Source organism: Aureobasidium namibiae, assembly GCF_000721765.1.
Source record: "Aureobasidium namibiae CBS 147.97 unplaced genomic scaffold scaffold_1, whole genome shotgun sequence".
Taxonomy (NCBI): Eukaryota; Fungi; Ascomycota; class Dothideomycetes; order Dothideales; family Saccotheciaceae; genus Aureobasidium; species Aureobasidium namibiae.
Genome location: NW_013581208.1, coordinates 1,213,092 through 1,239,870, shown reverse-complemented (window position 1 = coordinate 1,239,870; position 26,779 = coordinate 1,213,092). Strand labels below are relative to the sequence as shown.

The 26,779-nt window shown below is 51.8% G+C and overlaps 12 protein-coding genes across 12 annotated transcripts; 5 read left to right on the top strand and 7 right to left on the bottom strand.

The window, feature by feature from the left end:
• Positions 1-32: 32 nt before the first annotated feature.
• M436DRAFT_36456 (uncharacterized protein) lies at positions 33-1,267 on the bottom strand (the record flags this gene model as incomplete). The annotated part of the gene is made up of 3 exons (XM_013576396.1): positions 33-557; positions 612-983; positions 1,163-1,267. 3 exons carry the CDS (start codon positions 1,265-1,267, stop codon positions 33-35), a joined length of 1,002 nt encoding a protein of 333 aa, XP_013431850.1.
• Positions 1,268-1,628: 361 nt separating this feature from the next.
• M436DRAFT_59748 (uncharacterized protein) lies at positions 1,629-2,134 on the bottom strand (the record flags this gene model as incomplete). The annotated part of the gene is made up of 4 exons (XM_013576635.1): positions 1,629-1,755; positions 1,803-1,876; positions 1,935-1,997; positions 2,054-2,134. The coding sequence occupies 4 exons, from the start codon at positions 2,132-2,134 to the stop codon at positions 1,629-1,631; spliced, it is 345 nt and encodes a 114-aa protein (XP_013432089.1).
• Positions 2,135-2,605: 471 nt separating this feature from the next.
• M436DRAFT_36097 (putative mitochondrial cation transporter) lies at positions 2,606-3,839 on the top strand (the record flags this gene model as incomplete). Its single annotated transcript, XM_013576329.1, has 3 exons — positions 2,606-2,709; positions 2,877-3,010; positions 3,064-3,839. 3 exons carry the CDS (start codon positions 2,606-2,608, stop codon positions 3,837-3,839), a joined length of 1,014 nt encoding a protein of 337 aa, XP_013431783.1.
• A 2,341-nt stretch (positions 3,840-6,180) lies between these two features.
• Positions 6,181-6,645, bottom strand: M436DRAFT_12172 (uncharacterized protein; the record flags this gene model as incomplete). The annotated part of the gene is made up of 1 exon (XM_013576032.1): positions 6,181-6,645. A coding segment is annotated over one exon (465 nt), but the record flags the coding sequence as incomplete, so codon positions are not given.
• A 444-nt stretch (positions 6,646-7,089) lies between these two features.
• M436DRAFT_36803 (alpha-amylase) lies at positions 7,090-9,279 on the bottom strand (the record flags this gene model as incomplete). Its single annotated transcript, XM_013576469.1, has 7 exons — positions 7,090-7,162; positions 7,221-7,313; positions 7,366-8,259; positions 8,312-8,474; positions 8,521-8,779; positions 8,830-8,988; positions 9,043-9,279. The coding sequence occupies 7 exons, from the start codon at positions 9,277-9,279 to the stop codon at positions 7,090-7,092; spliced, it is 1,878 nt and encodes a 625-aa protein (XP_013431923.1).
• Positions 9,280-11,043: 1,764 nt separating this feature from the next.
• Positions 11,044-13,145, top strand: M436DRAFT_68960 (extracellular glucoamylase protein; the record flags this gene model as incomplete). Its single annotated transcript, XM_013576787.1, has 6 exons — positions 11,044-11,269; positions 11,319-11,602; positions 11,653-12,173; positions 12,227-12,440; positions 12,496-12,654; positions 12,708-13,145. The coding sequence occupies 6 exons, from the start codon at positions 11,044-11,046 to the stop codon at positions 13,143-13,145; spliced, it is 1,842 nt and encodes a 613-aa protein (XP_013432241.1).
• Positions 13,146-13,520: 375 nt separating this feature from the next.
• Positions 13,521-14,336, bottom strand: M436DRAFT_34751 (uncharacterized protein; the record flags this gene model as incomplete). Its single annotated transcript, XM_013576102.1, has 1 exon — positions 13,521-14,336. One exon carries the CDS (start codon positions 14,334-14,336, stop codon positions 13,521-13,523), a length of 816 nt encoding a protein of 271 aa, XP_013431556.1.
• A 734-nt stretch (positions 14,337-15,070) lies between these two features.
• M436DRAFT_77652 (uncharacterized protein) lies at positions 15,071-16,260 on the top strand (the record flags this gene model as incomplete). Its single annotated transcript, XM_013576941.1, has 2 exons — positions 15,071-15,634; positions 15,685-16,260. 2 exons carry the CDS (start codon positions 15,071-15,073, stop codon positions 16,258-16,260), a joined length of 1,140 nt encoding a protein of 379 aa, XP_013432395.1.
• Positions 16,261-16,650: 390 nt separating this feature from the next.
• Positions 16,651-20,241, bottom strand: M436DRAFT_68957 (uncharacterized protein; the record flags this gene model as incomplete). The annotated part of the gene is made up of 2 exons (XM_013576786.1): positions 16,651-20,038; positions 20,156-20,241. 2 exons carry the CDS (start codon positions 20,239-20,241, stop codon positions 16,651-16,653), a joined length of 3,474 nt encoding a protein of 1,157 aa, XP_013432240.1.
• Positions 20,242-20,899: 658 nt separating this feature from the next.
• M436DRAFT_17500 (LNS2-domain-containing protein) lies at positions 20,900-22,960 on the top strand (the record flags this gene model as incomplete). Its single annotated transcript, XM_013576054.1, has 1 exon — positions 20,900-22,960. A coding segment is annotated over one exon (2,061 nt), but the record flags the coding sequence as incomplete, so codon positions are not given.
• Positions 22,961-23,764: 804 nt separating this feature from the next.
• On the bottom strand, positions 23,765-24,358 carry M436DRAFT_36434 (thioredoxin-like protein; the record flags this gene model as incomplete). Its single annotated transcript, XM_013576394.1, has 1 exon — positions 23,765-24,358. A coding segment is annotated over one exon (594 nt), but the record flags the coding sequence as incomplete, so codon positions are not given.
• A 507-nt stretch (positions 24,359-24,865) lies between these two features.
• Positions 24,866-26,586, top strand: M436DRAFT_68954 (rubredoxin-NAD(+) reductase; the record flags this gene model as incomplete). Its single annotated transcript, XM_013576785.1, has 2 exons — positions 24,866-25,085; positions 25,145-26,586. 2 exons carry the CDS (start codon positions 24,866-24,868, stop codon positions 26,584-26,586), a joined length of 1,662 nt encoding a protein of 553 aa, XP_013432239.1.
• Between the last annotated feature and the right edge of the window lie 193 nt (positions 26,587-26,779).

The window sequence follows — 26,779 nt, the reverse complement described above, 5'->3', positions numbered from 1 at the left end:
AATGGGGATAGCAAGCTAGGCAGTACAGGCGTCTAAGCATCACCGCCGACGCTCTTGCGACCCTTCTTCTTCTCCTTCTTGTCCTTCTTCGCGCTGGCGGGGACCTCAGCGGGGGTGGAAGCAGGGACTTCGTCCTCCTTGGCCTTGCGACCGCGCTTCTTCTTGGGCTCCTCAACGACGGCTTCGGCGTCGGTGGTCTTGCTCTTGCGCTTGTTGGAACCGTTGACAGCGGTGAAAGCACCCTTCTTGACAGGGCTGGAGGCGGGGAGGGGAGGGGATGAGGCTGGGGGAGCGGCCTTCTTGCGACCACCCTTGAGGGCAGACTTGGGAGTCTTGACAGGAGGAGGGGTGGGCTCCTTCTCTTCCTCGGAAGAGGTGCTGTCGTCATCGGAGTCGTCGGACTCGGCGCCAGCGGCAGCAGAGGCAGGCTCTACAGCCTCGACGTCTTCCTCATCAGCATCGGGGCTGTCTGCGGCAATGGGTGCGCCATTGGCCTTGAACTCGGCGAGCTCCTTGTTGTAGACATCACGCGAGGCGATGTAGGCGTCCTTGTACTTCTATTGTCGGGGTCAGCGATTGCGCAAGTTTAGGAAAGACTGGAATTGACGTACCTGCTTGACCTCATCGGGCAACTGGTGCCATCTCTTGGTACCCTCGGACGAGATCTCGCCTCTCTTCTGCTCAGGACCGAGCTCGGAGTGGATCTTCTCGCGGTTCTCACCCAGCCACAGAAGGTAGGCGGTGAGGGGACGCTTGGGCTGGTTGGGGTCTCTGGGCTCGGCCTTCTTTCTCTGCTTCTTCTCGGGAGCAGCAGGAGGACCACCACCAATGGTGACGAGTTCACCAGCCTGGAGGAATGCGCCGAGGTTCATCATGCTGGGGTCGAGGTCGACGGTGCCACCGAGCCATGCATTGGAGTGATCAATGTAGGCGGCAGTGGCATTCTGAAGGGCCTTCTGGAGAGCGACCCATGAAGTGACAAGCTGTTGTTGCTGTCAGTGTCGAGTCTTTGAATGTTTGTGTGGTTGCGACGCGCCTCGAGACGCGTCTGTCGCAACATGACACAATTGCGCCCAACATGCGACACGCTCGATGTTGATATAGATCGAGTCGCAAAGATGGGCGCATCATGAATTCGACGTGACATTGAGGAAAAACGTACCGCGTCGCGAGTGCGAGTGAATTCGGGCTTGTTGACCGTGATTTGCATGACATCTGCCACGAGCTGAGGCGTGACCTCGGGTTTGGCTGACTTCGCGCGAGGCATTGTCGCGTATATGCGTGAGTTGGATACAAGAAATAGAAATATGAGTTGGAACAAAAAATTCGAAAGAGGAAGGAAGGAGGAAGGGAAAGAGGTGGAGGAAGCTGTCAAGCGCGCGTGCGAAGGGCGATCAAGCGTGACTTTTGTTTGGGGATTAACCGTCTTTTGACCAGCATTGGCCAACTTTGCTTAAACCCAGCCTTCTTGACCATCACACCCCTGTTCATTCTGCCATTACTCAACTCGTCCTGCTTGCCCAAAGAAACTTCAAATGGTATCATCGCAACTTTAACTGACCCTATCCTGAACGCCATACCTTCGTGCAACATCTTCCAGGTGATTTCTCGAATCAAACACGTCTTGTTCAGACATACTGAGGAGGTCCTTGCGGTGCCTTGTACTGCTGAGGTGGGGCTCCGTACGGTTGCTGTGGTTGCATTGGAATAGATGACTGTGGATTGTTCATCATCTGCTGTACATCTGGTCGATGCCTGGTATCGTCAGTAGTCTACCCTTAACCATGGTCATGAGAACATACATGATGTCTTGATAGAAGTGACAGATATGACATCCGACCTCATGGTGTGGCTTGAGACTAAATGGTATGATCGGCTGGCAAGACGTGTTAAAAACTGCAAAATAATGCGATGCGTTATTGGAAGACACTCACAACGAAGCACAAGGTAAACCACTCCCATCTCTTATACACCTTTGCACTAAAATTGCCACAATTCTGCGTACTCGTTAGTCGTTGGTGGAGATGTTTGTTGTCGCAACGCTATAACACACCTGACATTGCGCTTGGATGTTCTCGTAGCCTTGCAGCAGCGAGTTGAAGGTGTGAGTTCCACAGGTGAAGAAGAAGGCCATGTTGTGTTGACGTTATTCGCTCGTCCGTTGATATCAGTGAGAGAAAGTAGAGCAAAGGTCGATGTTGCTCGTGTTACATAGGTAGGTTAATTATTGGATTGCGTCGCACGCCTGTTTCGTCGTCATCACATGCTCGCTGAGCCATTCTTGGTGGCCAAGCGCCCAGGAAATCGTAGAGCTAAAACATGTCTGTCCCTATACTCGTCCTTTCACTAGGATACACTTCTATAATACCAAAAAGACATGGGTTTCTCTACAAATGTCTTCATGTGCAAAGCCATGAAGCACCCAAATGGTCCGCCGACCCTCGGCCAGTTCAAACAAAAGACGCTTTGACTTTGACCAAAATGCGGCTTGCAGCGGCGGTTGCTTCTTCCAAGATCTTCTCTCCCCACAAGCCACTGCCGACCAAGACCGACAACTCTTTTTTCTGTGAAGCCGCGTCTCGTGCTATCATCATACAACAAACCAATGTCAGCCTCGCTTCCTGGTAACCGCGCCCTGCCGGCATCCCAGTATGATCTGGACACGTACTGGGGTCGTGTTAGACATGCTGCCAACCTGTCTGATCCTAGGTGAGTAATTGACGTGTATTTTCATTATCTGCGTTCTCCTTTATCACCATCTGCTATATCGATGTTCGCATGAGACGCTTCAAAGCTGTTTTGGCTATTCAATAGATCAAGTTTTAATGATAGAAACTCATTTCGAATTCAAGCCACTGATTATTTTCAACCAACAGAACATTGTTCACCTCTGCTGCCAGTCTCGAACAAGCAAAAGATCTAGTCACTTCATACAAGCAGGGCAAGATTCAATCGATGACACCCGACCTTTGGACAGCAAAGAAGGTCATTGATGCCACACTTCACCCTGGTATGTTTGCATATCTCATCAACTCTGCTAAACACGACTAACGAGGCATGAAGATACTGGCGAGAAGGTCCTCCTCCCTTTCCGCATGTCCGCCTACATCTTCTCCAACCTTGTCGTAACAGCCGGCATGCTCTCTCCCGGTCTCAGCACCACCGGAACTCTGGGCTGGCAAATCGCCAACCAGTCTCTCAACGTCGCCATCAACTCCTCTAACGCCAATAAATCAATCCCGCTCTCCACCTCAACAATGGTGCAATCCTATTTCCTCGCTGTAGGAGCCAGTTGCGGTGTCGCTTTGGGTCTGAACTCGATTGTTCCTCGCCTAAAGCGTGTGAGCCCAAACACCAAGATGTTATTGGGACGCTTGGTGCCATTCGCTGCTGTGGCTAGTGCAGGTGTGTTGAACGTGTTCCTGATGAGGGGAGAGGAAATTCGCAAGGGTATCGATGTCTTCCCCACCGAGACCGAGGCGCAGAAACTCAAGCGTGAGGAGGCCGGTCAACCTTTGCAATCGCTTGGAAAGTCAAAGAAGGCCGCTACGCTTGCTGTGGGTGAGACTGCTGTTTCAAGAGTCATTAATGCCACGCCTATCATGGTGTTGCCTCCTCTTTTGTTGGTTCGTCTGCAAAAGACTCAGTGGTTGCAGCAAAGGCCGAGAATGGTTACGCCCGTCAACTTGGGTTTGATCTTCGCTACCAGTATTTTCGCTCTGCCTTTGGCTTTGGCCATCTTCCCCCAGAGACAGGCTGTCAAGGCTAACACTTTGGAGGCTGAGTTCCATGGCCGTGCTGGTGATGATGGCTGTGTTGAGTTCAACAGAGGAATCTAAAGGAGAAGAATTCAAGTCCTTTGTTCCAGCTTCATAACAATCTGGGCTGGAGTATGTCGGGGTGATTTGCCTATACTGGTTGAGGATAGATAGACTTTGTTCGATTAGTTGAGCTGTATACCAGTTTCATTGTTTAATCTCGGCTCTTTTCTTGTGTCTGTTTTTGTTCTAACCAAAAGTCATGTCTGTGAAGCCGCACGACGCTTTGACCGTCGATTTGGGTCTGCGAGTCGTTCATTCGCCCATCTATCGTCCCAGGTCTCGAATTCGAATCTTCCTGTGCGCGTCGAGCACTTTTGATTCCGATTTTCTTTTCCCAAAAGCAAAAAGGGAAAAAATTCCCCCGCAAACTGAGCCCGACCAAACATCAGGCCAAGATCAACCCGATGTCCAATCAAGATGGAAGCAGCACCAAAAGATGCGCCTCGATCAGGGCTACAACCCTGTGGTCTCAAAAGTGCAAAAACGACGGACTAGGGACTCGAACTGCGATGTTTGTTAATATGACATAGGATGGATGTTTGACGACGGATTGAACTTGCCCCTAAACCTTCAGTGCGATTTGAATTCGGTGGACCGAAAACTGACGCGCTACCATTGCGCCAGCCCGCCGGAGGATGCTGGAAAGGTCGTATTCGAACTTATATAAATTTATGGATCTTGAGGCCATATTTTTATATTTTTGATCTTTAGAGTCAACCAGACACGCCACAGCAAAGTCCGCCTACAGGCAGCATCTACTCGACGAGGGCTATCTAACGGTCCAACTCTGGTTGAGATTCGTTCATAGGGCGGGTCACAATCGCCTTCGGAAGGTTTTGACTAACCCGACATGCAAAGTGACAATTTTGCAAGAACGGAGCCAGTTGGTTCGTCCGCATCCCGGGAGGCACTTGCTGGCGCATCAAGCATCCTATAGTGAGCTGCGGGAGCCATGCGCGTGCATAGGTGCATCAGTACTGACGAGAACATCGCAGAGAGGGCGCAGATGCGCAGACAATTTTGAAGCCTTAGGGCTTGGAAGAAAAAACCGGATCCGGGCTACAGCACGATCGTTTGGAATGTTCTTTCATTGAAGCTAGCCCAAGAGAATTCTAGTTGTTGGATACACCTCGAAATCGACGCCGCAATTCGAGACAAATTCTCTTTCAGAGACGTGTGATTATATTCCTCACAGCTACACTTGGTTGTAAACACTATAATCTAATCTATGTTCAAGAATGTGAGACTGTGAGCGTGCGCTGCACTGCGTCCAGTGAAGCTCGCTATGGGAGTTTAGCTTTCGACAAGAATCCCAGTTCACTTGACCAAGATCCGACGCATCGACATGAAACTTCTCGACAATGGCTACGAAGGGTCTGAGATCACACTGATATCAGTAGATAGTTGACCCGACATCAATCTCCTCAGTTATAGGCATGCTTCACTTAAGAGCAGGGTCATACTGGAAACAATGGGGTGACCCTGGCCACGAAGTGGTTGCTAGTAGCAGATGTCCATTCGTTCACTGAGAACGCGGATTAATAATTACACTTGCTCATAATCACCTGCACATTGACCGAGGGAACAAGAAAGAGGAGAAAAGAACACATGTCTTGATGATGATGATTAGAATGTCTATTCCAGACACAATGCCCGGAGATAATGGCCTTTATATTGGTGCGAGAGTGGCACGCTTGCCTCGCTCGTCTTGACACACTATGTCTTCCAAGATCGCACGTTGATCGTGCCGGTAGCTCCAGACTTTAGGTGGTTGGCAGCACGAGCGGTGTCTGCCCACCTATTCGAGTCGGCTGTTTCAACGCTGGCGGTATTTGCTGCTCCCAGTGTCCCTGCGGATGCCATGCATGGGCATCTGGTGACCTGCAGTCAGAGCTTGGACCGGCCTACTCTGGCCTGTATCTGCGCTGTAGAGCTCAACCTGGACTCGTCGGCCAGCACATTGGCAGGTGTCGATTGTGTTTTTAGACTCGATTTCCTTCTCGTCTCACTTCTTTGATGACTTCTTGTCCTTCTTGGTTTTCTTCTCTTTCTTCTTGTCGTCCTTTGCAGAGTCTCCTGAGGCAGGTTCGGTTGCAGGGGTTGTCGTGCCGCTTCGTCGGGCTTCCTTTGCCTCGAGATTCTTGGTTAGCCGTTGGGAGAAGTAATGTTCTAATGAGACACCCTTCGCTGCGGCGCGTTCTTCGTATTGTTTGCGCTTGTCCTCAGGTAGACCGTCCAGAGATTTGTCCTTCTTGCTCTTGCTCTTCTTGGTGGTTGCAGCGTCGGAGGTATCTTCGTCGGTGGCTGCAGACTTCTTCGCTTTCTTCGCAGCACGGCGGGCTTTCTTTTCGTCGTCGGAAGAGGATTCGGATGCAGATTTTGATCGCTTCTTCTCTTTCTTGTCCTTCTTCGCCTTCTTCTTTTCCGTCTTGCCCTCATCCTCATCATCCTCGGCCTTTCTCTTCACACCCACAGCAGGACCAGCAGCAGATGCTAACGCAGCAATTTTGGGGTCAACCACGCCTATCGTACCAGCGACACCCTCTCCCTGCACGAATCGACCATACAAGCCACCCCTCTTGATGCCATGATCCTTGACATTCGCCAGTATACTCTTCTTGCCGGTTCCGAAATCTTTCAAACTGCTGTCGAAGGCTTTGAGCCACCACTGCCCTTGAATCACATCGGCTTTGTTGATTCCTATGCCTAGCACGTCGACTTTTTTGCTGACGAGGAGGGGTTTGCGGAGGCCCTTGTTGTTCGAGTCGAGCGAGTGGCCGAGGCCGCGCCAGCCTTGCTTCTTGAGGAGGCCTTCTGCGTCCATGGTGTGCTGATCTCTGTCGTCCGGAAAATAGCGGGGGTTCCGGGCGTCCAGGAAAAGATGTGTTTATTTATTTGCTCGCAAAGATGGACGGGCGAGAAAAGCAGCGTCGGGGATTCTTTTTCTGCCGCTCACGAGTCGGGGAACTTTTGGCTTGACCGCCTGCGCGCGGGCCGAGCCCTGACACGCTTTTCTGTCGCGTGCTTTCCATGTCATGACCTCTTGCCTTTCCTCCGACGGATCAACTTCTCTGACCATGTAGCCTCACTCGAGTACAGGACAGGCAGGCTGCGGACAGTGGTTTCCATTGCAATCTCTACTCTAGGACACGTTTGTGTCTTGTCATGAACCAGGTCAAGCTGTCTGCGCCGTTTTTTGTCCTTAATCCTCTGAATAATCCCGTTAGAGACTTTACCATCATCTCTCTGGTCCGCCCTTCGGGCGCCATCAGCCTTGCCAGGTATTGCTGACTGACGCAGTCGTAACACCACAGCTTGCAGGGACGGTATAAGTATGATTCCTGCACGATCAAAACATGTCAGCATATGTACTTCCCACGACACAATCGGGCCACTTACGGATCATTCTCATAAGTCACGCTTCCATCCGAGTTCACCTTGATAAACTTGTAGCTGAAAGCTTGACCCGCGGGAAGATTGACAGTTCCAGACCTATGACTCATTAGCAACCGCCATACTATCTTCTGAATGCAAGAGTTCCTACCACACTGGATTGCTGGAGGTGTATCCTGCCGAAGACAAGGTGACAGCGTTTGCTGTATTCCAAGATCCGAGTTGCGAGATTGAGCCTGCGAGTTTGATCGTTTGACCATATTGAGTAGTCACTTTATCGGTAAAGGTTACAGCGACAGCTGTGGGTGTGCTGCAGCCACCGGCGACCGTCGACGTCTTGATAGTCGTTGGCGAGGCAGATGTAGAGCTCGAACCACTACAAAGACCACTACCAGTGAGTTTTGTAGTAGGGTACAAGACTCGCGGTGCACCCGCATTGATGCTGATAGCGATGTTACCACTAGAGTCTATAGTGTAGGAAGTGCAGGACAGAATATCGGTGACGGATTGGCCAGCCGTGAAGCCACTCGCTGATGATGAAAGCGTGAACGAACTGCTTCCAGAAGAACCTTTGTTGGTGAAGATACCAATGACTTGGGATCCTGTGGTGCCCTTCCTCATAACGATGGTCGAGGCATCGGAATACACTGGGTAGGCCTTGTATGTGACGTAACCCGTATCTTGCTTGATCGCCTGCTTCCTTATCTTGTTGATGGTAGCTATGAAGGGGTACAACTGCGAAGACGTTGGGTATCCGGACAGCCAGAGCGCTTCTCTGTTGTTGGGCACACTGCCGCCAGAGAAATGCTGTTCTTGGCCTTGGTAGATGATCGGGACGCCATCTGCTAGCATCGTGAATGCTATGGCGTTCTTTGCAAGTGCGTAGTCGGAAGTCAATGAAGGGAAGCGTGCGAGGTCATGGTTCTCTATGAATGACCCGAGCAACGTAGTATCTTTGCACGTCGACTTCAAGGTGTTGATGCCGTTATAGAGGTTGCTGATGCTGCCAGATGTGGACTGGAAGGCTTGTGTAATCCAGTAGTATCTATCGAATGGTTAGTGTCTTTCCTGCATCCTGAGCAAAAGCGTGCACATACGATGGGAAGTTGAGCATGCCGTCCATGTAGTTCTGGTAATCACAGAAGTACGTCGGGTCACCATCGAAGATTTCCCCAACCTGGTATACTCCGGCAGCCTGTTCGAACCCAGGATAGAAAGACTTCTCGACAGACTTGGCAGAGTCAATTCGAAGACCATCGACTGGAAGCTGTTAGCAATGGCCTACTTTTCGGTATCTGTGACGCACTAGTGTAGTTTGACACGAGCTGTGTTATCCATGAATTCCAGATAGCACGTACGTTGGAATCTTCGGTCCTCAAATCTGGCAGAGACACGGTGTTGTCACCAGCCCAGCACGTTTCGACACTGTTCTGGTCGTTGTAGTCAATGAGACAAAATGGATGGTAGTATGACTGTTTGTTGAAGGGATTGTATTGGGAGTAGTCGACACAGGTACCGCAACCATTGTATGCCATGTGATTTGTGACAATGTCAACCATCAGATACTGGAATGTGTAAGTATAGCTGTCGATAGTCGCTTAAAAGGATATCTTACCATGCCACGATCATGAAGAGCCTTGGAGAGCGACACCAGGTCGGCAGCAGAGCCAAAGTTAGTGTTGACTTGATAGATGTCTTGTGCCCAGTATCCATGGTAAGAGTCTCCATCGGCGCCTGAACTACGAATGTTCTTAACGACGGGACTAATCCAGATCTGCGACGCACATTAGAGCTGATGCAACATACAATTGGGCGCATAAATACGAACCGCAGTGAAGCCCATCTGCTGAATGTAGTCCAGCTTCTTGATGATACCCTGCCATGTGCCGCCACAATATTTGTTGACATCGCAAGAAGCAGTGGTCGAACCATCAGTCCTTGCAAAACGATCAGCAAGGACCTGATAAATTGATTGGCTTCTCCATTGCGCTGGAGTCAGGCAATGCACCAATCCGACCAGGTAGAAGAGACCGAACAACAATCGAGACAAATAGCTGGCTGCCATCGTTCCAAACTGTGATGGCCCGAGATTGCGAGACTGAGTATAATATCGTTGGGAAAATGGCGTGTTGTGGCCATATTCTTATATTGCTGATCATAGCTACGGTACATTGACATTACGAGTAGACTCGAGCAGATCTTCTCCTTGAAGAGTGATGTATACCTTGATACCATTGACCGGTGAGGCTAGCAGCATAGAGCGGATTCATACTTTCTTGTTCGTTGTCGTTGGTCTCTCGATTCCGTTGTTCGTGAGCCCACTTGTGTTGCTCGGACCCCGAAACAGGAAGTTCGGACATGAGTTCAGGTGACAAGGAACAAGCTATGTGGATGTAGTACAGGCCATAGTCACGCACCGGTGGTGCGAGTGGCTTGCTTTACCGATCGGCTCATTCAAGTACTGAGGCTCAGGCACAGAACGGTTTCGCTTCGAGAAGAAGGCTGTCTAGCGTGAGACGAAGGGGCCGTTATTGTATGCAGCATTCGGCGCGAATGCCATGTGGTATGAGGGGAGAAGGGCTTGATCCAGAGATTGATTAGCAAGTCGTTGAAGAACTAACTTCTGACCCCTCGTTTCCCCGGCTTCCACTCGTTTCGTGGCTGGTTTTGGTATACGGCGATGGGGTACACCGGTATAAGCACAGACGTGACAGGTCAAACTTCTCGGTTGGCACCCGAATAAGCAGGTCGAAATCTCTGATTTTTTGGCGAGGCTGCAGATCGTCCAGTGTTGGTGGTCTTTAAAGTTTCAGTGATGTTCGTTCTAGACATGTAAAATCATCGTGCACAACACACTCCGGTGGATTCCTCGACAGGAAAACTCGGCTGAATGACAACAAGGTTGATGTTGTTGGCCGACCTCTCACGGGGATACTGACTGCTCGTGCTCAACAAACGATGAAATGCTATAAGCGAGAAGTATCGCACCTTCCTCATACAGCGCGTCGTCGAGCAAGCGAAGTAGATGCTTTTGCTTATACTGTACTACTGGTAGCAAGCTACACCATGACCTCTGGGCGAATCAGGGCTTACGCACGAGAGCCTTGTTCAAGACTCGTTAGTCGAGTAGGCATGCGTTACTTGAATTTAGGGAGGAGCAGAGAAGGAAAGGAGCGAGCGTGATGTTGTCGCATGACAAGTTTGTGATTTCAGGGGGTGCCACGGGTAACCGCCACGCCATGTGGTCTATATTTGATGGTCTACATTGCATGAAAGCGTCGATGATTGGCAATATGCGTTGGTAATCACCGCGTGAAGTGCAGAGAGAAAGGGCAGAGCCTGCAAGTTCCCGAGGGCCTGCGTGCGGGAAGCGGGTGTGGGGTGTGGGGATCGGAAACAAGCTCGCGTCGTTTTCTCCTAGCCTCGGCACAAAACCTTGCTTCATGTGACAACAATCTCATCACAACCCAATGCAATCCAAAGCTCAACTCAGCAAGGTCCTGTTCTCCGCTCGGTTCAATCTCCGCCGCGCTTCGGATGAAGATGAAAATGGATCGACTGGTGACATTCGCTCACCCACTGCAGCCTTACCGTATTACGCCACTCTGGACATGCACAGACAGATAGCTCAAGAAGAAGCTTCAACAGAGTCCAAGTCTATTGTTTCCATGCCGTACTCTCGCTTCGGTCTGCAGGAACGGCCCGAATATGTCGTTCTAGCAGATGTCAGGACCGTCTGGAGCACTTCCAGCAAGCAGTGTCAGTAAAGATATATAAACCAACCTTCTGCCAGGACAAGAATATCATCAACAGCACTATTCTCTCCATCATGCGTTTCCTTTCCACTCTTCCCGTGCTCCTTGGAGCTGCCTTTGCTCTCCCCTCGCCCGAGAACATCCAGGAGCGTGCTACAGGTTCTCTCGCTTCCTGGCTGTCGTCTGAGAACACTGTTGCTCTGCAGGGTGTTCTTAACAACATTGGTGCCAGCGGCTCCAAGGCTTCTGGTGCTAGTGCAGGTGTTGTGATTGCTTCTCCTTCGAAGTCGGACCCTAACTGTGAGCAACTTCTACCTTTCTGTTTGAACCATCTCTGACCCCCTTCCAGACTTCTACACCTGGACCCGTGACTCGGCTCTCACATTCAAGGCACTTGTAGACCAATTTATCGCTGGCAACAAGTCTCTGGAACCCCTCATCCAGCAGTACATCAGTGCTCAGGCCAACTTGCAGACTGTCAACAATCCCAGCGGCGGCCTTTGCTCCGGAGGTCTTGCCGAGCCCAAATTCGAAGTGAACCTTACACCTTTCACTGGTGCTTGGGGTAGACCTCAGCGTGATGGCCCTGCTCTCCGTGCTACCGCTCTGATTGCTTATTCTCGCTACTTGATTGTGAGTCGTGGATCGCTCAATATATTATGACATGCTTATTCTCCTTGCAGGCCAACGGCAACACCACCACCGTCAACAACATCATCTGGCCTGTCGTTCAGAATGATTTGTCTTATGTGACCCAGTACTGGAACCAGACCGGGTTCGATCTCTGGGAGGAGATCAACAGCTCTTCCTTCTTCACCACCGCTGTCCAGTACCGTGCTCTGGTCGAGGGTAACAATCTTGCCACTCAGCTTGGCAAGTCTTGCCCCAACTGTGTCTCTCAGGCTCCTCTTGTCCTTTGCTTCCTTCAATCTTACTGGACTGGGTCCTATGCTCTTTCCAACACTGGAGGTGGTAGATCCGGCAAAGACGCAAACTCAATCCTGGCCAGTATCCACGTCTTCGATCCTGCTGCCTCCTGCGATTCGACCACTTTCCAGCCCTGCAGTGACAAGGCCCTCGCCAACCACAAGGTCGTCACTGATTCGTTCCGCTCCATCTACAACGTCAACCAGGGCATTGCTCAAGGCTCTGGTGTTGCTGTTGGCAGATACCCCGAGGACTCTTACTACAATGGCAACCCCTGGTGAGTCAATTGCTTTCTGCACAGCAAATCCTAGCCGAGCTGACGTTTTGCAGGTACCTCAACACTTTTGCTGCTGCTGAGCAACTCTATGACGCCGTCTACCAGTGGAAGAAGATTGGCTCAATTTCGATTACTTCAATCTCCCTCCCCTTCTTCAAGGATGTTTACTCTTCTGCTGCTGTCGGCACATACGCATCTTCGACTACTACTTTCACTTCGATTGTCAACGCTGTTCAGACCTACGCTGACAGCTACATGTCTATTGCTGTATGTTTCGTATATGCTCTTACGGATCTGAACGGCTACTGATTGTACTCTCCAGCAAAAATATACGCCTTCCAGCGGAGCTCTTTCTGAGCAGTACAACCGTGCCGATGGTACTCCCCTGTCAGCTGTCGACCTGACCTGGTCTTACGCTGCCTTCCTGACTGCCTATAACGCCCGTGCCAACGTCCTCCCTGCCTCCTGGGGCGCCGCCTCTGTAAGTCTTTCACTCGACGTTCAATATTATACATCGCTGACGAATCTCCCCAGGCCAAATTGCCCAGCTCCTGCTCCAGCGGCTCGGCCACCGGCCCTTGCGCCGCAGCCACAAACACCAACTGGGGCAACCCCGGCTCGCCCTCCAAGACCACCACCGGCGGCTCCTGCACAACGCCCACCGCCATCGCCGTAACCTTCAACGAGCAAAAGACCACCGTCTACGGCGAGAACATCTTCATCGTCGGCAGCATCCCTGCTCTGGGCAACTGGAACACGGCCAACGCAGTTGCCTTGTCTGCTTCCGGATACACCAGCTCCAACCCCAAGTGGACTGTTACCATCAGCTTCGCTCCTGGAACCAGCTTCCAGTACAAGTACATCAAGAAGGCTCAGGATGGAAGCGTGACTTACGAGAGCGATCCCAACCGCAGCTACACTGTTAATGGCAACTGTGCTGGTACTGCTACTGAGAATGATAGCTGGAGATAGAAGGCCGCTTCTTCTCTCTAGCAGGTGAGTGGTCTCCTCTTGTCTGCCAAATATGCAGCATTGTTGGAGCTTCTTACTCCAAAGGATTGCTAAACAGTATGCAAAGATCAAGATGGATATGACTCAATGCAAGGCACAGAGTGTTTGAGAGGCGTGGTGATGTTAGGACAACGGAAAAGCTTGAAAATCATCGCACGTCTGTTCTGGACAATTGAATACAAAGAGGATAGAAATGGGTGTCATTTGAGTTGTCCACTCTTGGTGGTTGTGCAGCCATGGGTATCAATGTTTGTGCTGTCGGCGAATCGAATCCTCCCTCTTCCTCTCTGGCTTAATCAGTTCTCTTTTCCACTTTCAACTTCCTGCTGGGTCTGTTCAGCGGTGCAGATCCTGACTTCTCTTCCTGTCCAGTCTTCTGTTCACTGCTCCCAGCACAACTTTGAGAATGCCATCCGCAGAGAGATGCTCTCCGTCCGCACCCTTGAAAGGCACCGTGTCAACCATATCCCTCAACTCCATGCCCGCAATCTCTGCCAACTCGTCATCGAGAGCCCTTAGATGAGCACGTGCACCCTCATCCCTACCAACCTGGAAGAATTGGATACCGATTTGCCAAGCAGGAGCATCAAGTTTATCGAGCTTCTTCGCACAACTGATAAGGGGAGCCTCCACGTCATCGCTTGGCTCGCCATCAGTGATGACGATAAGATTTAGTGGCTTCACTGCTTCAGGACCTTGTTGCTCACACCGGCGAATGTACGGTCTGAGGATAGAATCCAGACGTTGGCCAGTAGGTGTACCGCCCCTGGGTCTCACACTAGAAAAGATTTCGCGGACGGTGGCTGCCGAAGTGACGTTTTTGTGATATTGGTTTTCAGGGTTGTTGAGGAAGAGGATGTCGATTCCGTCGGCGTCGTGAGAAACGCAGATGGGAGTGATTGATTCAAGCGCTTCTTGGGTTTCGCGCCAGCGGCTGCCTGCCATGGAACCCGAGTCGTCGATGAGGAAGATCGTGTCGAAGGTGCTGAGGAAGGCGTAGGGGTCATCGGCTGTTTGGCTCTGAGGTGATGATATTGCGATGGAAGGGACTGGTGCGGCGTTGGAGACCGGTGAGTAGGCTGGTGGTGCAGTGCCTTGGTCCAAGGGAGTTGGAGCTGGAGCTGGAGCTTGTGCTGAGTACTGGCTCTTCATAGTGCCTGTCCTTGAGGGCGCGTTGTATGGGTCTTGGATTGTGGTGGGATATGGGCGCGAATTTTGCTGGGAGCCTCCTCCACTGCTGGACGAGACCTTGCGTTTGATGCTGCCTAGGATATTACGCATGTCGTCTGTTATGATGATATGTGGTTGTTGATGGTTGTGGAAGGTAGCGAAAGTGTGTGGGTTGGAAGAGAGTGGAAGTGTCTTATGGAGGAGAAGGACCAAGACGTGTGGGTCTTGCGGTGTAGTCGACTCAGCTGAGGGCAGTCACAAGAGTCAGGCAATAAGACGGATATGCGGATTAGGTTTGGATCACTCGAGATGGTTGTTTGTCTTGGTCTTTGACATTGGTTATATCTTGCTCACCTTTCACTTGGCCTCAAAGCTACAAGCGAGGCTTCAGCATAGCCGCGCGCTTTGTTACTTATATTGCAGTCCGCTTCCAGGCATTTCGCAGTCTCTCATTTCAATTGCTGTTTTACAAGAAGAGAAGGAGCGATGGAGTGTTGGCAGTCAGTTGAGGCTTGCGAAAACGATGTGGAAGGCGCAGCGAGCACTGCGGCCAAGGCGCAGCCCTCGAGGATGCCGTCTTGGGCCGGCTCAGCCCAGGGGCTTTCCGAGACATTGCCGGTCAGGCATCAAGGCAGGACTTGTGGGGGAGCTTCCGATGCGACCGCGACTCTTGCATGTGACACTGCGACACGAAGATTGATGCGACTTTCAATGCAATGGACCGATATGATACTGCCCGACGGAGACAGACTCGTCCTGGCAGATCGGCATTAGGATACTGGCTACCGCTGGTAGTCACCGTGACGATTGCGACTGCTGGTCTAGCCGCCTGGATCTGGAGCGAACGCCAACATGACAACGATGATGATGATGATGATAACGACCGACAAGGTGATACAGAAGACGACACATACGACCACCCTCTAGACTACCCCGAGGATATACCACAAACACGAGAGCAAGCGCCCGGCTCTGGTGGTCAAGGCTTCCTGTCGCGTGTGGCTGGTCGCACTCCATCACCTCAGCGCTTCTTCGACAATGCTGGCCAGCGTATACGATCTGCCGTAGGGCTATCTGGCTCAAGTGCTGCAGGAAAACAGGAAGAGCGAGGCGATCCGGCCTTCTCGGACAACGAACACTGGAACGAAGAAGCAGAAACCAAACGCTCCCAGAGGGCCACCTCGTCGAGTCATGCCGCCAACAAGCCAAAGAGAACCGTGGTTGTCGTCTTGAACGGAGAAGAGCAAGAAGATGCTCATATGCATGGTGCTGAGCATGCTGTGAGTTTTGTCAGATTTGGCCAGCATAACATCCCGCTGATACAACCCAGTCCATCCTCTCCCACCTCCCTGACCATATCGATCCGGCTCTTACGAACCTCTTCGTACTAATCTACGCCCCCGATTTGACTTCTCTACCTGACCTTCCCGTTTCTACATCCGCCTCAACGACCCTCTCATCCTCATACGCCTCAGTCTCATACCCTGCTTCGTCCCCTAAGTCGCTCTTCGATTCGCTTTGGCAAAAGTCCTTGTCTCTGGTAGACAAGCCTTCCCAGGTCATGCCCTTCTCGACCCCTACAGGCTACATCCACATTCTGCGCCACCTTTCTCCTTCTTTGGTCTACCTACCCGATAGTCTTACCCTCTCTGGTCATAATGGTGAACACGTCCAACAACTCAAAGGCTGGGTTGGTCAAACAATCCTCGTGGTCGGTGACGATGGAGCCGGTGGTTTGATCGACACCGAAACAGACACTGAAGACGAAGCATCACGAAGAGACATGGCTGGAGAAGGGAACCGCAACAAATGGTGGGAGACCTCAGATCTCATCGGTCTGGGGAAGGATGTTGAAGTCGTCGATATTGGACGCATGGGTGAGGATTGGTCGAGAAGAGTTGGTTGACTGTTAGCTGTATAGTTCAAAGAAGCCTGTCTTGCCAGTTTTCGACATACTTTTGAGTCTGGGTTCTGGCTTTCCTTTTAGAACCAACAAAGTCACCGACTTGGAATACTTTAGTGACCATTTGATTGTCTTTTCACGATTATTACTTTGCATTTGTATAGCTACTTACTCACGCACACTACAGCCAAGAACACACTCTTTAGCAGCAGAATCATACTCCTCAAAACAGAAACACTACAGCTCATACCAACTTTTCCAAATACACAAGCGCCGCACCCAGACTGTCTCAGGAACAATGAACAGTTTACAATGAGAGAGAGGTTCAAGGGTAATGAAGGGAATCGTATTAAACGTATGAAAGCTTTTGATGCCAAATGAGAGCGTATCTATCTAGTCCTCCTCTCCATGGTCTGTACTGGCGAAACTGGCTCCAGACAAACTGGGAGTCTCCTCCTTGGGTGTCTGCGGGACCTTATCCTTCTTCTTGCCCACACCAAAGACACTGCTCCAAGACCTCACACTGCCCTTGCCCTTTTCACTTTCCATACTCTTGCTCATGAGTTCCTCGTCTTCGACATCCAGGAGTTGGCTCGACTCGCGTTTGCTCCTTTCAGTGGTAGAGCGAGAAAAGGTCGGGAACTGGAATTTGCCGCTGCTGTGCTTGCGAGTGAGCTTCGACATGAGAGATGAACCTTTATTAGAGGTAATCGAAGTCGATGGGGCAGAGTCGGAGGCCGTGTGGCTGATACTACGGTCAAGGCTATCGCGAGAGTCGGAGAGGACTGATGAAGCTGTGTTGATGGAGTACGCGTCTCTAGATTGGCGACCAAGCTCTGGTGAAGACTCGAGTTCGAGGTTCAAATGCAGAGGCTGGTGGGGTGCTTTGGAAGGAGAAGTGAGTGGAGTGGCACCAATCAAGTTGATCTTATCGTCATCTTCTTCATCATCTTCAACGTCGGAGGATGTCGAGCTGGGACGTGAGAAGAGCGATCGGAAGTCTTTGGCCGCTGGGTTGAGCTTGGGATCAGGAATGTTGCGCTTAAGCATGTGAGCGGGCTTCGTGCCAATCGGAGCCAAATTTGCTGTGGACTGCGGTGGACTGAAGGCATAGGAGCTGTTGTTATCAATTCCATCGTCGAGCATGTCATAAGACAGACTACCACCAGATTGTCCATGCTGGATTGAAGGACGTCTTGACGGCTGTCTGGAACCCCACATGTTGTGTGTTACCGCCGGAGCAGCCATCCAATCAGAGCTGAGTGGACTGCTCCTTTGGTTGAAAGGCTCGTTTGATGACCAAAGACCCCACGAAGAACTGTCTTGAGAAGGTCTAGGCAGCTCATTGGAGTGAACAGAGATAGGACGTGGAGACGATCTGCCATCGTCTTTACCCAAATTGCTCAAGACGTTAGATCTTTCATTGAGAGCAGCGGCTCTGTCCTGTCCCAGGATTGCAGCCCAGCCGTCCGTCTTGGAGCCGAACATGTTGAAAGGCCTTCTGCGCACAGCGATATGTTTTTGAGAGGGCAAGCTGTCGGAGCCCGTACTTTTGGTGTGACCAGTGGTCCTACCCAGATTTATACCAAAGAAATTTCCAGAATGGCTGCTGTTCCTACGGCGTCCTGATCCGGGCATCTCTTCCCCATCCTCATTACGTGGTAACGATTGACTCTGCGACTTGCTCAGAGAGCCCAAAGCTGGTCCTTGCTCGGACAATGTCTTGCCGCGCTGACGATTGAGTTTATCTAAACCAAGAATCTGACCGAAACGACTTCCACTGGTGTGAGGAGCACTACCACTTGCTGCCCGGCCAGACGTGCTAGATCTGATGGATCGGCGGTCGCTGTCCAAAGCGACGTCAGGAGAGTTGTACATAAGATTGCTGGCACTAGCACGTGGACTAGCAAACAGACTAGGTGATCTACTCCTGGCAGAGTTTGGACTCGTCGGACCTTGAGGTGGATCGAACGGCCTCGAGGCGCCCAGACCGGGCAAGGCACCCAAGCCTGGAAGAGCACCAAGACCAGGCAACATATGATTTGAAGGCTGTATACCCTCGGATCCTGTATCATCGTCGTCCTTTGTATGAATATGAGCAGCAGGACCAAGGAAACGATCGGGTGGATCTTCGTCAGAGTTACTGAGCAGTCCCGCAGGCAAAAGTTCAGCACCTGCACTCGGACTCATAGGAGCGCCTCCAGTCAGCCTATCAATTTCTGCAGGAGAGAAATCGCCCATTGGACGATCCAATGTCATGCCATTATTGATATTGAAGAAGGAAGATGCCGAGGTGGTGAAGCTTGGAGAAATAGTTGTCGGACCAGAAGTCGCCAGGGCACTGCCGAATGCAGGAGCAGTGGAAGAAGCGAAGGGAGAAGCGTTTGAATTGTTTGCAGGAGGCCGGCTCGGAGGACGTCTTTGACGCAAACTGCTAGCACGTGAAATAGGTTGGTCGAAGATGGGAGGCACAGCAGACGCCATTTGAGTCAATTCGGACTGACGCTGTTTGACCATGGCGAGTTGTTGGTAGGCGCTGTCAAAGTAGCGGCGTGCGGCGTCCATGTTTTGGTGAGCAATGACATACTGTTCCTCCAGGCCTCGCAGCTTGTCAGCCCACATACGGTCTTCCTCGGCCTCCTGGGCAGCAAGAGCGTTGTCATGATCGTTGGGCTCGGATCCGCTGGGTGAGTTTGTCGAGTCTCTCTCGAGTTTCTTAATTTGACCACCGACTTCCTTGTTCTCGTCCTCCATGGTTTTGAGTGTCTGCAGTTCTTGTGCCTGCTTGTCCATCAGTTCGACCTTTTCGCGCTCCGTGTCCTCGAGTAGTGTTTTCTTCTGGTCTGCGATGCTGATCATGTCGTGCTCCATCTGCGCCATCTCCTGCTGCCATCTCGCAGCGTCATCCTTGAGCTTCTGTCTTTCGTTCTGTTTCTGCTGTAGAGCCTTTTCCTGGGCATTTTTCTTGTTCTGTGCAGCTTGGTTGTTTCGTTCCAGAGCGTTGACCTGTTTGCGAAGATCCCTGCTGGTGTCATCTTTTTCTTTCAACTCACTTCGCAGTTCATCGCGTTCCTTGACCAGACTGGCTTTTGCCGCAATGGCTTCCTGTTCCTCGTCTTGAATTTGCTTGTCAATCTCAGCCGTTTCACGGCCAATCTCATCCAGCTTCTCGGTCAGGGCTTGCTGATTGTCTCCTGGACCGTCTTGATCATTGGCTTCGTCGAAAGAGGAAAGTTGAGTGTCCAAACCAGGCAGGGGCGACGGGCGTCTGCCGAAAAGACTTTTCTTGGCTTGAAGCGGACCGTTGCTAGTCTCGCGGACAAGAGGAGGCGGTGTGGCAGGGACAGTCGAAACATCTGGTGGAAAGACGTGCAGCGGACGTATGACTGGACCGGAAGGGGAGGGCAGGGAACCATTGGGGGCGTCAAAGAAGTCTTGAGATTCGGCGGATTTTGTACAGAGGCGGATGGGGCTGCTGGCGGCGCGAAAGTCGACAGCGTTGACGGTAATGATGCGCACAATGTACAGCTGGCCGGGACGTAGATTGGAAATCACGATGGACGTGTTGGAGTGAGAGACGTGGGCGATTATTGATCCGTTGAGTTGGATTTCATAGCGATGGTTGGATTTGCGCTCGTCTGCAGGCTTCCAGTGCAGGACGAAGCCGTCGGCTTTGATGCCAGCGAGGTCGACATGAGGGTCCTGGGGAATCTCGCAGCCCAAGAGACCAACGAGTTCGTCTAAAGGTTTGTGGATAACAAGATAGGCGCGGTATGTGAGCCTGCAGAAGTCAGCACGTGCGTGGGACAGATGACGATGATGAAGACACGGAGGGCAGGAGCCAAGGGACACGAAGACAGGGAAGGAGAGGAGCGGACAAGGGCACGAGAGATCTAACCAGACAAGAGCGGCACCCACACACAGAGTGTTGAAGGTGGTGCTGAAGAGCAGATATGCGTTGTTCAGCAACATGAGCAGGCGCATGGCTGAGGGAGGAAGGAGAAGGCGGTGGAGCACTTGGGCTTCTTGCAAAAGCCGTGTGTCGCCGCTGCCGCTGCCGCTGCCCAGAAAGCCTGATCAAGAGGGAGAAAAGGTCCAAGTCTGCTCGGTCGCGTCCAAATCAATGCCCGCTTCCATGTATATACTCTATAGTCGCACAGAAAACGATAGAGAGGTCATGCACGCTGTATATCCCGGACGCTCAAGTAGAACCGGTACAAGCCTTTGGCTGCTCTCTGTACATGTTGCTTGGCGGGGACGAGGTTAGGTAGAAGATCGGGTCGACACGCGGCGGCCCGAGGTTCCTCTAGAGAGCTTGCGTGCAGACAGACCACCAAGACCCACGACAATATCACATGCAAACTAGATAGCAAGGCACCCAGGTAGAAATCTCTATCACATGCTGGGTATCTCTGCGTCAGGCCTTGAGCACAGATCCGCGCCCAAGCAAATTATACTAGAAACTTGTACGAGTGCTCCAAAAGCAAGAGTGACTCCGCGTTTCCCGCATCAGCTGGCCTGTCTGCTGCTCTCGGGCCCGAGTTGGTGCTTTGTTCCTTGTACTTCGTCTGCCTAACTCTTAACCACTCGCTCTCCACATGCCCCTAGCCCCAGCTTGACAGCTCGTCCACCTGTCGGCGCCATGCAGTACGTGCGGTCCCTGTCGGGCTCCGTGTCCAAGACGTGGAACTCGATCAACCCAGCCACTCTCAGCGGCGCGATCGACGTCATTGTCGTCGAGCAGGAAGACGGCTCTCTTGCCTGCTCGCCCTTCCACGTCCGCTTTGGCAAATTCTCCCTCCTGAGGCCATCCGAGAAGAAGGTCGAGTTCACCGTCAACAATGAGCGTCGCGACTTCCCCATGAAACTGGGAGAGGGGGGTGAGGCCTTCTTTGTCTTTGAGACTTCGTCCAGCGTGCCCGAAGCTCTTCAGACATCTCCCTTGGTCTCACCCGCCTCAAGTCCCGAATTCACCTCCACCCAAGCAATCTCTCTGGCCGAGCCCGATTCCTTCGACCTGAACTCGCTGTCTGCCACCCTCCCCACGACCCCCACGTACAACAGGAGGGAGCACGCCAAATCTGTTGCTGCGATCAACTTCAACCCTCACCACTCCGATGAAAGACGTGCTCAAAGCGACAACGGCCACCCCATGTCTCAAGACGACCATACCGCTACCGACCTACCCAAACCTCTCCCCGCCCACCTCCATCGCTCTGCCACCGCCGATGCCGTTCCCGCTGCGAAGGCCGCCATCGATGCCTCAATGAAAGCAAGCGACCCCTTGACGTTACCCTTCCAATCCGAGTCGACTCGTTCGCGAACGGAACGCTCCACAAGTCCGCCGCCCGTCTCTGGCGAGGAAGCCGTCACAAGAGCCATCAATCTCTCCAAAAAACTATGGGGTTCCAACATCCCTTCCCAAGTCACCGACAAAGGTGACATCATGCTGGACATGACGGGTTATAAGAGCAGTGAAGATGAAGGCCTGCGCGCTGAAGTCCTGGCTAGAAAGATTCTGTCCGAAGAACTCGAAGGAAATTATGACATTGGCTCGTTGATCGGTGCTGATGAGAAGGGCAACTTGTGGATCTACAGCAGTGAGGAAGCAAAGGAACAAGCCAACAGGAAAGTCGCTCAAGGCCTAAACGTTCTAAATGCTGCTGCCTTTACCTCGACCGACGCTTTGTCAGACCCTGGATACCACTCGGATGATTCCCGTAGCGAAACGTTCAGCGGTTCGCATTTGCGACGAGACTCTGACAGCGCTCTAGGCATGTCATCTGGTCCTGCGTCTCCTCAAGCAGTCGGCGACCCCAATCGCAACTACGCAAAGACGCTCCGTCTGAGTAGCGATCAACTGAAGTCTCTAGATCTGAAGCCAGGGCCTAATCCTATGAGCTTCAGTGTCAACCGTGCTACCTGTACTGCTGTCATTTACCGCTGGCGATGGGATGTACCTATTGTTATTTCAGACATTGACGGCACAATCACAAAATCCGACGCTCTGGGCCACGTCCTCAACATGATTGGTCGCGACTGGACTCATCTTGGTGTAGCCAAGCTGTTCACTGAGATCTCGGCCAATGGATATAACATAATGTATCTCACCTCCCGCGGAGTAGGCCAGGCCGATACGACGAGAAATTATCTCGCCAATGTAGTCCAAGACGGAGGATTTAAGCTACCAAGGGGTCCGACGATCATGAGTCCTGATCGAACTATCGCCGCTTTGAGACGCGAAGTCTATCTTCGAAAGCCTGAAGTCTTCAAGATGGCTTGTCTGCGCGATATCATGGCCTTGTTTACTGGACTAGGAGGTAGCAACAACGCAGATAAAGCAGGACCCACGACCTCGGCCGAGAGTAGCAATGGCCTAGTTGGAAAGTCAAGCGGCAAGGGTGGCTCACCATTCTACGCAGGCTTTGGAAACCGTCTAACAGATGCGCTGTCATATCGCTCTGTCAACATCCCCAGCACAAGGATCTTCACCATCAACTCTAATGCAGAAGTCTCGCTAGATCTGCTATCACTGAACACATACAAGACGGGCTACGTAAGCATGCGCGAAATTGTGGATCATTACTTCCCACCCGTGGGACTACTCGTCAAAGGCGGCGGCGAAGAGTTTACCGACTTTAACTACTGGCGCGAGAAACCGCTCGAACTTGCCGACTTCTCTGCTTCCGAGAGCGACGATGATCCTAGTGACGGAGAGTCAATACGAGGAGGCCTGCGAGGAAACAATAGGTCTCGTGCCAACACCCGGCGATTCAGTGAGGATGACGGTGATATGGGCGACAGTTATATCTCGGAGGCTCGGCGTAGCATTGAAGACGATGATGAGGATAACCCCGCCATGTACCACTCTATTCTCGAATCCGTAGAGGGTGGTTACAGAGACGAGGAAGAAGACGAGGAGGACGGCGACTATGAGGACGATGAAGAGAGTAATCAAGATGACGAGGAAGAGATCGAGGAGAGAGATCTTCCCGTCCGATTGGCGTCTGCATCTAGAGCTTCGACGGCATAGTCGGACCAGCAGATTTTGGAAAACACCTTTTCTTGTTTGTCTATCTAGACGCATTGGTCCTAATTCATTGTACAACAGTCTCATCTTCGTAATATTATGCTAGATCACTTTCTGCACTGTGTAAGTATGTATCAATTCGAGAGTCAAATTCTCGTCGTATCCGATTTTGCTACGACAGGTCGACAAATCACTCTTAGTGGATACATCATTTTGGTTAGAAGACTGTGCATTAGTATAACGAGTGTCTGCGTGACACATCTTTGCACACGGGAAGGCAAGAGAAGGCCTTATGGGCATGATCCCGGGAAGGACAGGGTCATCGCGAATGTCGAGCTGGTAACTCTGTTGAAAAATCCAGGTCTGATAGGATGTGAAAATTGTCACTACGAACGCCATGATCGGTTCACAAGGGAAAGCAGCATGCCAATGTGTCGTCTAGACGATAGTAAAGGGTTTGTATATGAATCGGACATCCTAGGTAACAGATAAACGACGATTGCCAGTAAACTTCTGCCCGCTGGGTTTCTCTTCTGCCAGCCAATCCAAAACCTGCTGTGCAGACTGGTCAGGCGGGAACACGGGATACCACACTTTGACAATCTTTCCATCTATGATAGCAAGAGTGATTCTCTTTGTCAGTTTCTTGCCTTGCCAATCGATGGTTGGCAGACTCAGGGCCTCGACAAAGTCCAAGTCCTCATCACTGAGCAACTCGTAGGGCAAGTTCAATCTTGTCTTTGCTTCTTGTTGGTAGGAGGTTGATTGCGTACTCAAACCAAAGATCTTGTTTACGCCTGCCGTCATAAACTCCCGCTGTGCGTCTCTGAATGAACATGCCTGAGGAGTGCAGCCTCGGGCTCCTGGGATGGAGTTCCATTCGTCTGGGATTGTTTCTCCGGGTGCGCCGGTGCGAGGGTAGCAGAAGACGATCACTAGACCTTGTAGGGAGGAGACTTTTATTCGTGTGTCATTTGTGGCTGGGAGAGAGAGAGGTGGCATTTTCATGCCTGGGAGGTGATTGCAAGCTCCATCGTCAGTTGGCACTGGTATATCGGAGGGGAAAGTCGTGTCTCGAAGCCGAGTCAGTTTTTACATCATCTTTCACAACAGATTGTATACGACTCACGAGCCATGACGGATCGATTGATAGTGGTTCTGTATACTGAATCGACAGGTATAGATAACCTGATGTGTTTCTCGACCTTGATGTACAGAGCCGAGGTCAAGGATCGCGCTACGGCCATAGCTTCTAGTTCACGAAGAGGCTGAGGCTTGTTTGGCGGGGCAATCTGATGATGACGAGAAGATCGAGCTTGATGATGCTGAAATGCAGCGAATCACCAATCAAGACGGCCTGCATGACCGCGTCCGCCCGATCGATTGCGGTCAAGACATCTGCACTTTCTCACGGTTCTTCGGTTTCTCCTCTCTTCTCTCTCCCATATCCAGCCTATGCTTTCATTACGACCTTTCTTGACGACCGCATCTGCTCAGTTTCGTCAAATTTCACGACCCTCATCACTCAAAATCACAATTGGAATCAACACAGCTTCTTTCTCGACTACGTTACGCGCCATGGCTACCGAATACAAGCTCAAGGGGCTTACCAGCATTGACCTGAAGAATGGTCAGAAGCAAGAAGTCGAGGTCGACGGCATTGAGGGTGGAAAGATCCTGCTGGCCAAGGTCAAGGACCAGGTTCACGCCATGAGTGCCAACTGCACTCACTACGGTGCTCCTTTGGTCAAGGGTGTTCTCACAGGCGAGGGCAGAATCACCTGCCCATGGCACGGAGGTATGTCGAACCACTCGCACCTCTTGACTCGTGAAGTTCATACTGACACAATCTCACAGCCTGCTTCAAGGTCTCTACTGGTGACGTCGAAGATGCCCCAGCACTTGACCCTCTGGCCAAGTTCGAGGTCTTTGAGCGTGACGGTGCCGTCTACATCAAGGGCGAGGAGAAGACGATCAAGGCCAACAGACGCCAGCTCAACATCAAGTGCCGCAGCGTAAAAGACAAGGATCACGTCGTTGTCATTGGAAGCGGAAGTGGTGCTCTCGGTGCCATCGAAGGCCTCCGTGGTGGCGGCTACCAGGGCAAGATCACCGTCGTCTCCCGCGAGAACGCCCAACCTCTCGACCGTACCAAGCTCTCCAAAGCTCTCATCACAGACCAGTCCAAGATCGAGTGGCGTTCAATGGAATTCTACAAGGAGGCCTCAGTCGAGTTCACCTGGGGCAACGTCACCAAGGTCGACTTCAACAACCGTTCCGTCGAGACTGACGATGGCAAGAAGGTCAACTACACCAAACTCATCATGGCTTCCGGTGGTACTCCCAAGTGGCTGCCCATGGATGGCCTGAAGGGTGACCTCGAGAACGTCTTTGTTCTTCGCGCCCTTCCCCACGCTCAGGGCATCATGAAGGCTGCTGGTGAGGATGGCGGCAAGAAGGTCGTAGTCGTCGGTAGTTCCTTCATCGGCATGGAGGTCGGCAACTGCCTCGCTAGCATGAAGCACGATGTCACTATCGTCGGTATGGAGGAAGAGCCAATGATGACCGTCATGGGCAAGGAGCTCGGAAAGACTTTCAGAGGCCTGCTCGAAAAGAACGGTGTCAAGTTCAAGCTCAGCGCAGAGGTCGAAGGTGCTAAGCCTTCCGAGTCCGACTCGAAGAAGGTCGGCTCAGTACAGCTCAAGGACGGCACCAACCTTCCTGCAGACCTTGTCATCGAGGGTGTTGGTGTCAGACCCTCGACCGACTACCTCCAGGACGTAAAGGAGATCAAGCTCAACAAGGATGGCTCAGTCAACGTCAACGAGTCATTCCAGGTTGAGGGTCTCAAGGACGTGTTCGCCATTGGTGACATTGCCACTTACCCCTACCACGGACCTGGAGGCAACGGCAAGCCCGTTCGCATCGAGCATTGGGACGTTGCTCAGAACGCTGGTCGTTCGGTCGCCGGCACGATCAATGACCCCTCAGCACCTCCCAAGTCATTCATCCCCGTCTTCTGGTCTGCTCTCGGTGCTCAGCTGAGATACTGCGGCAACACACCCAATGGCTACGACGACGTCATCATCCAAGGCGAGACAGACGCACAGAAGGGCCCCAGCTTTGTCGCATACTACCACAAGGGAGAAGAGATTGTTGCCGTTGCCTCCATGATGAAGGATCCTTACATGACGCAAAGTGCTGAGCTGATGAGACGCAAGAAGATGCCCAGCAAGAGCGAGATCCTGAAGGGCGTGGATATCTTGGGGGTAGGAATTCCTTCGGAAATCAAGATCTAACTTAGAGCAAGCCCTATCATATCTATACGGTGACACGGTCCATCGCGCGCGTAGAAACGCGACATGTAACGCCAAGATGAAATAAATAGTCACTTTCTTAGCAATGTTAATAATGAAACGTGAAGAGTTTTCCTTTCTCCTGTTTGACACTGCTACAGTGACTCGACTTGCAGAGGCTCATGGAGGCTCACGG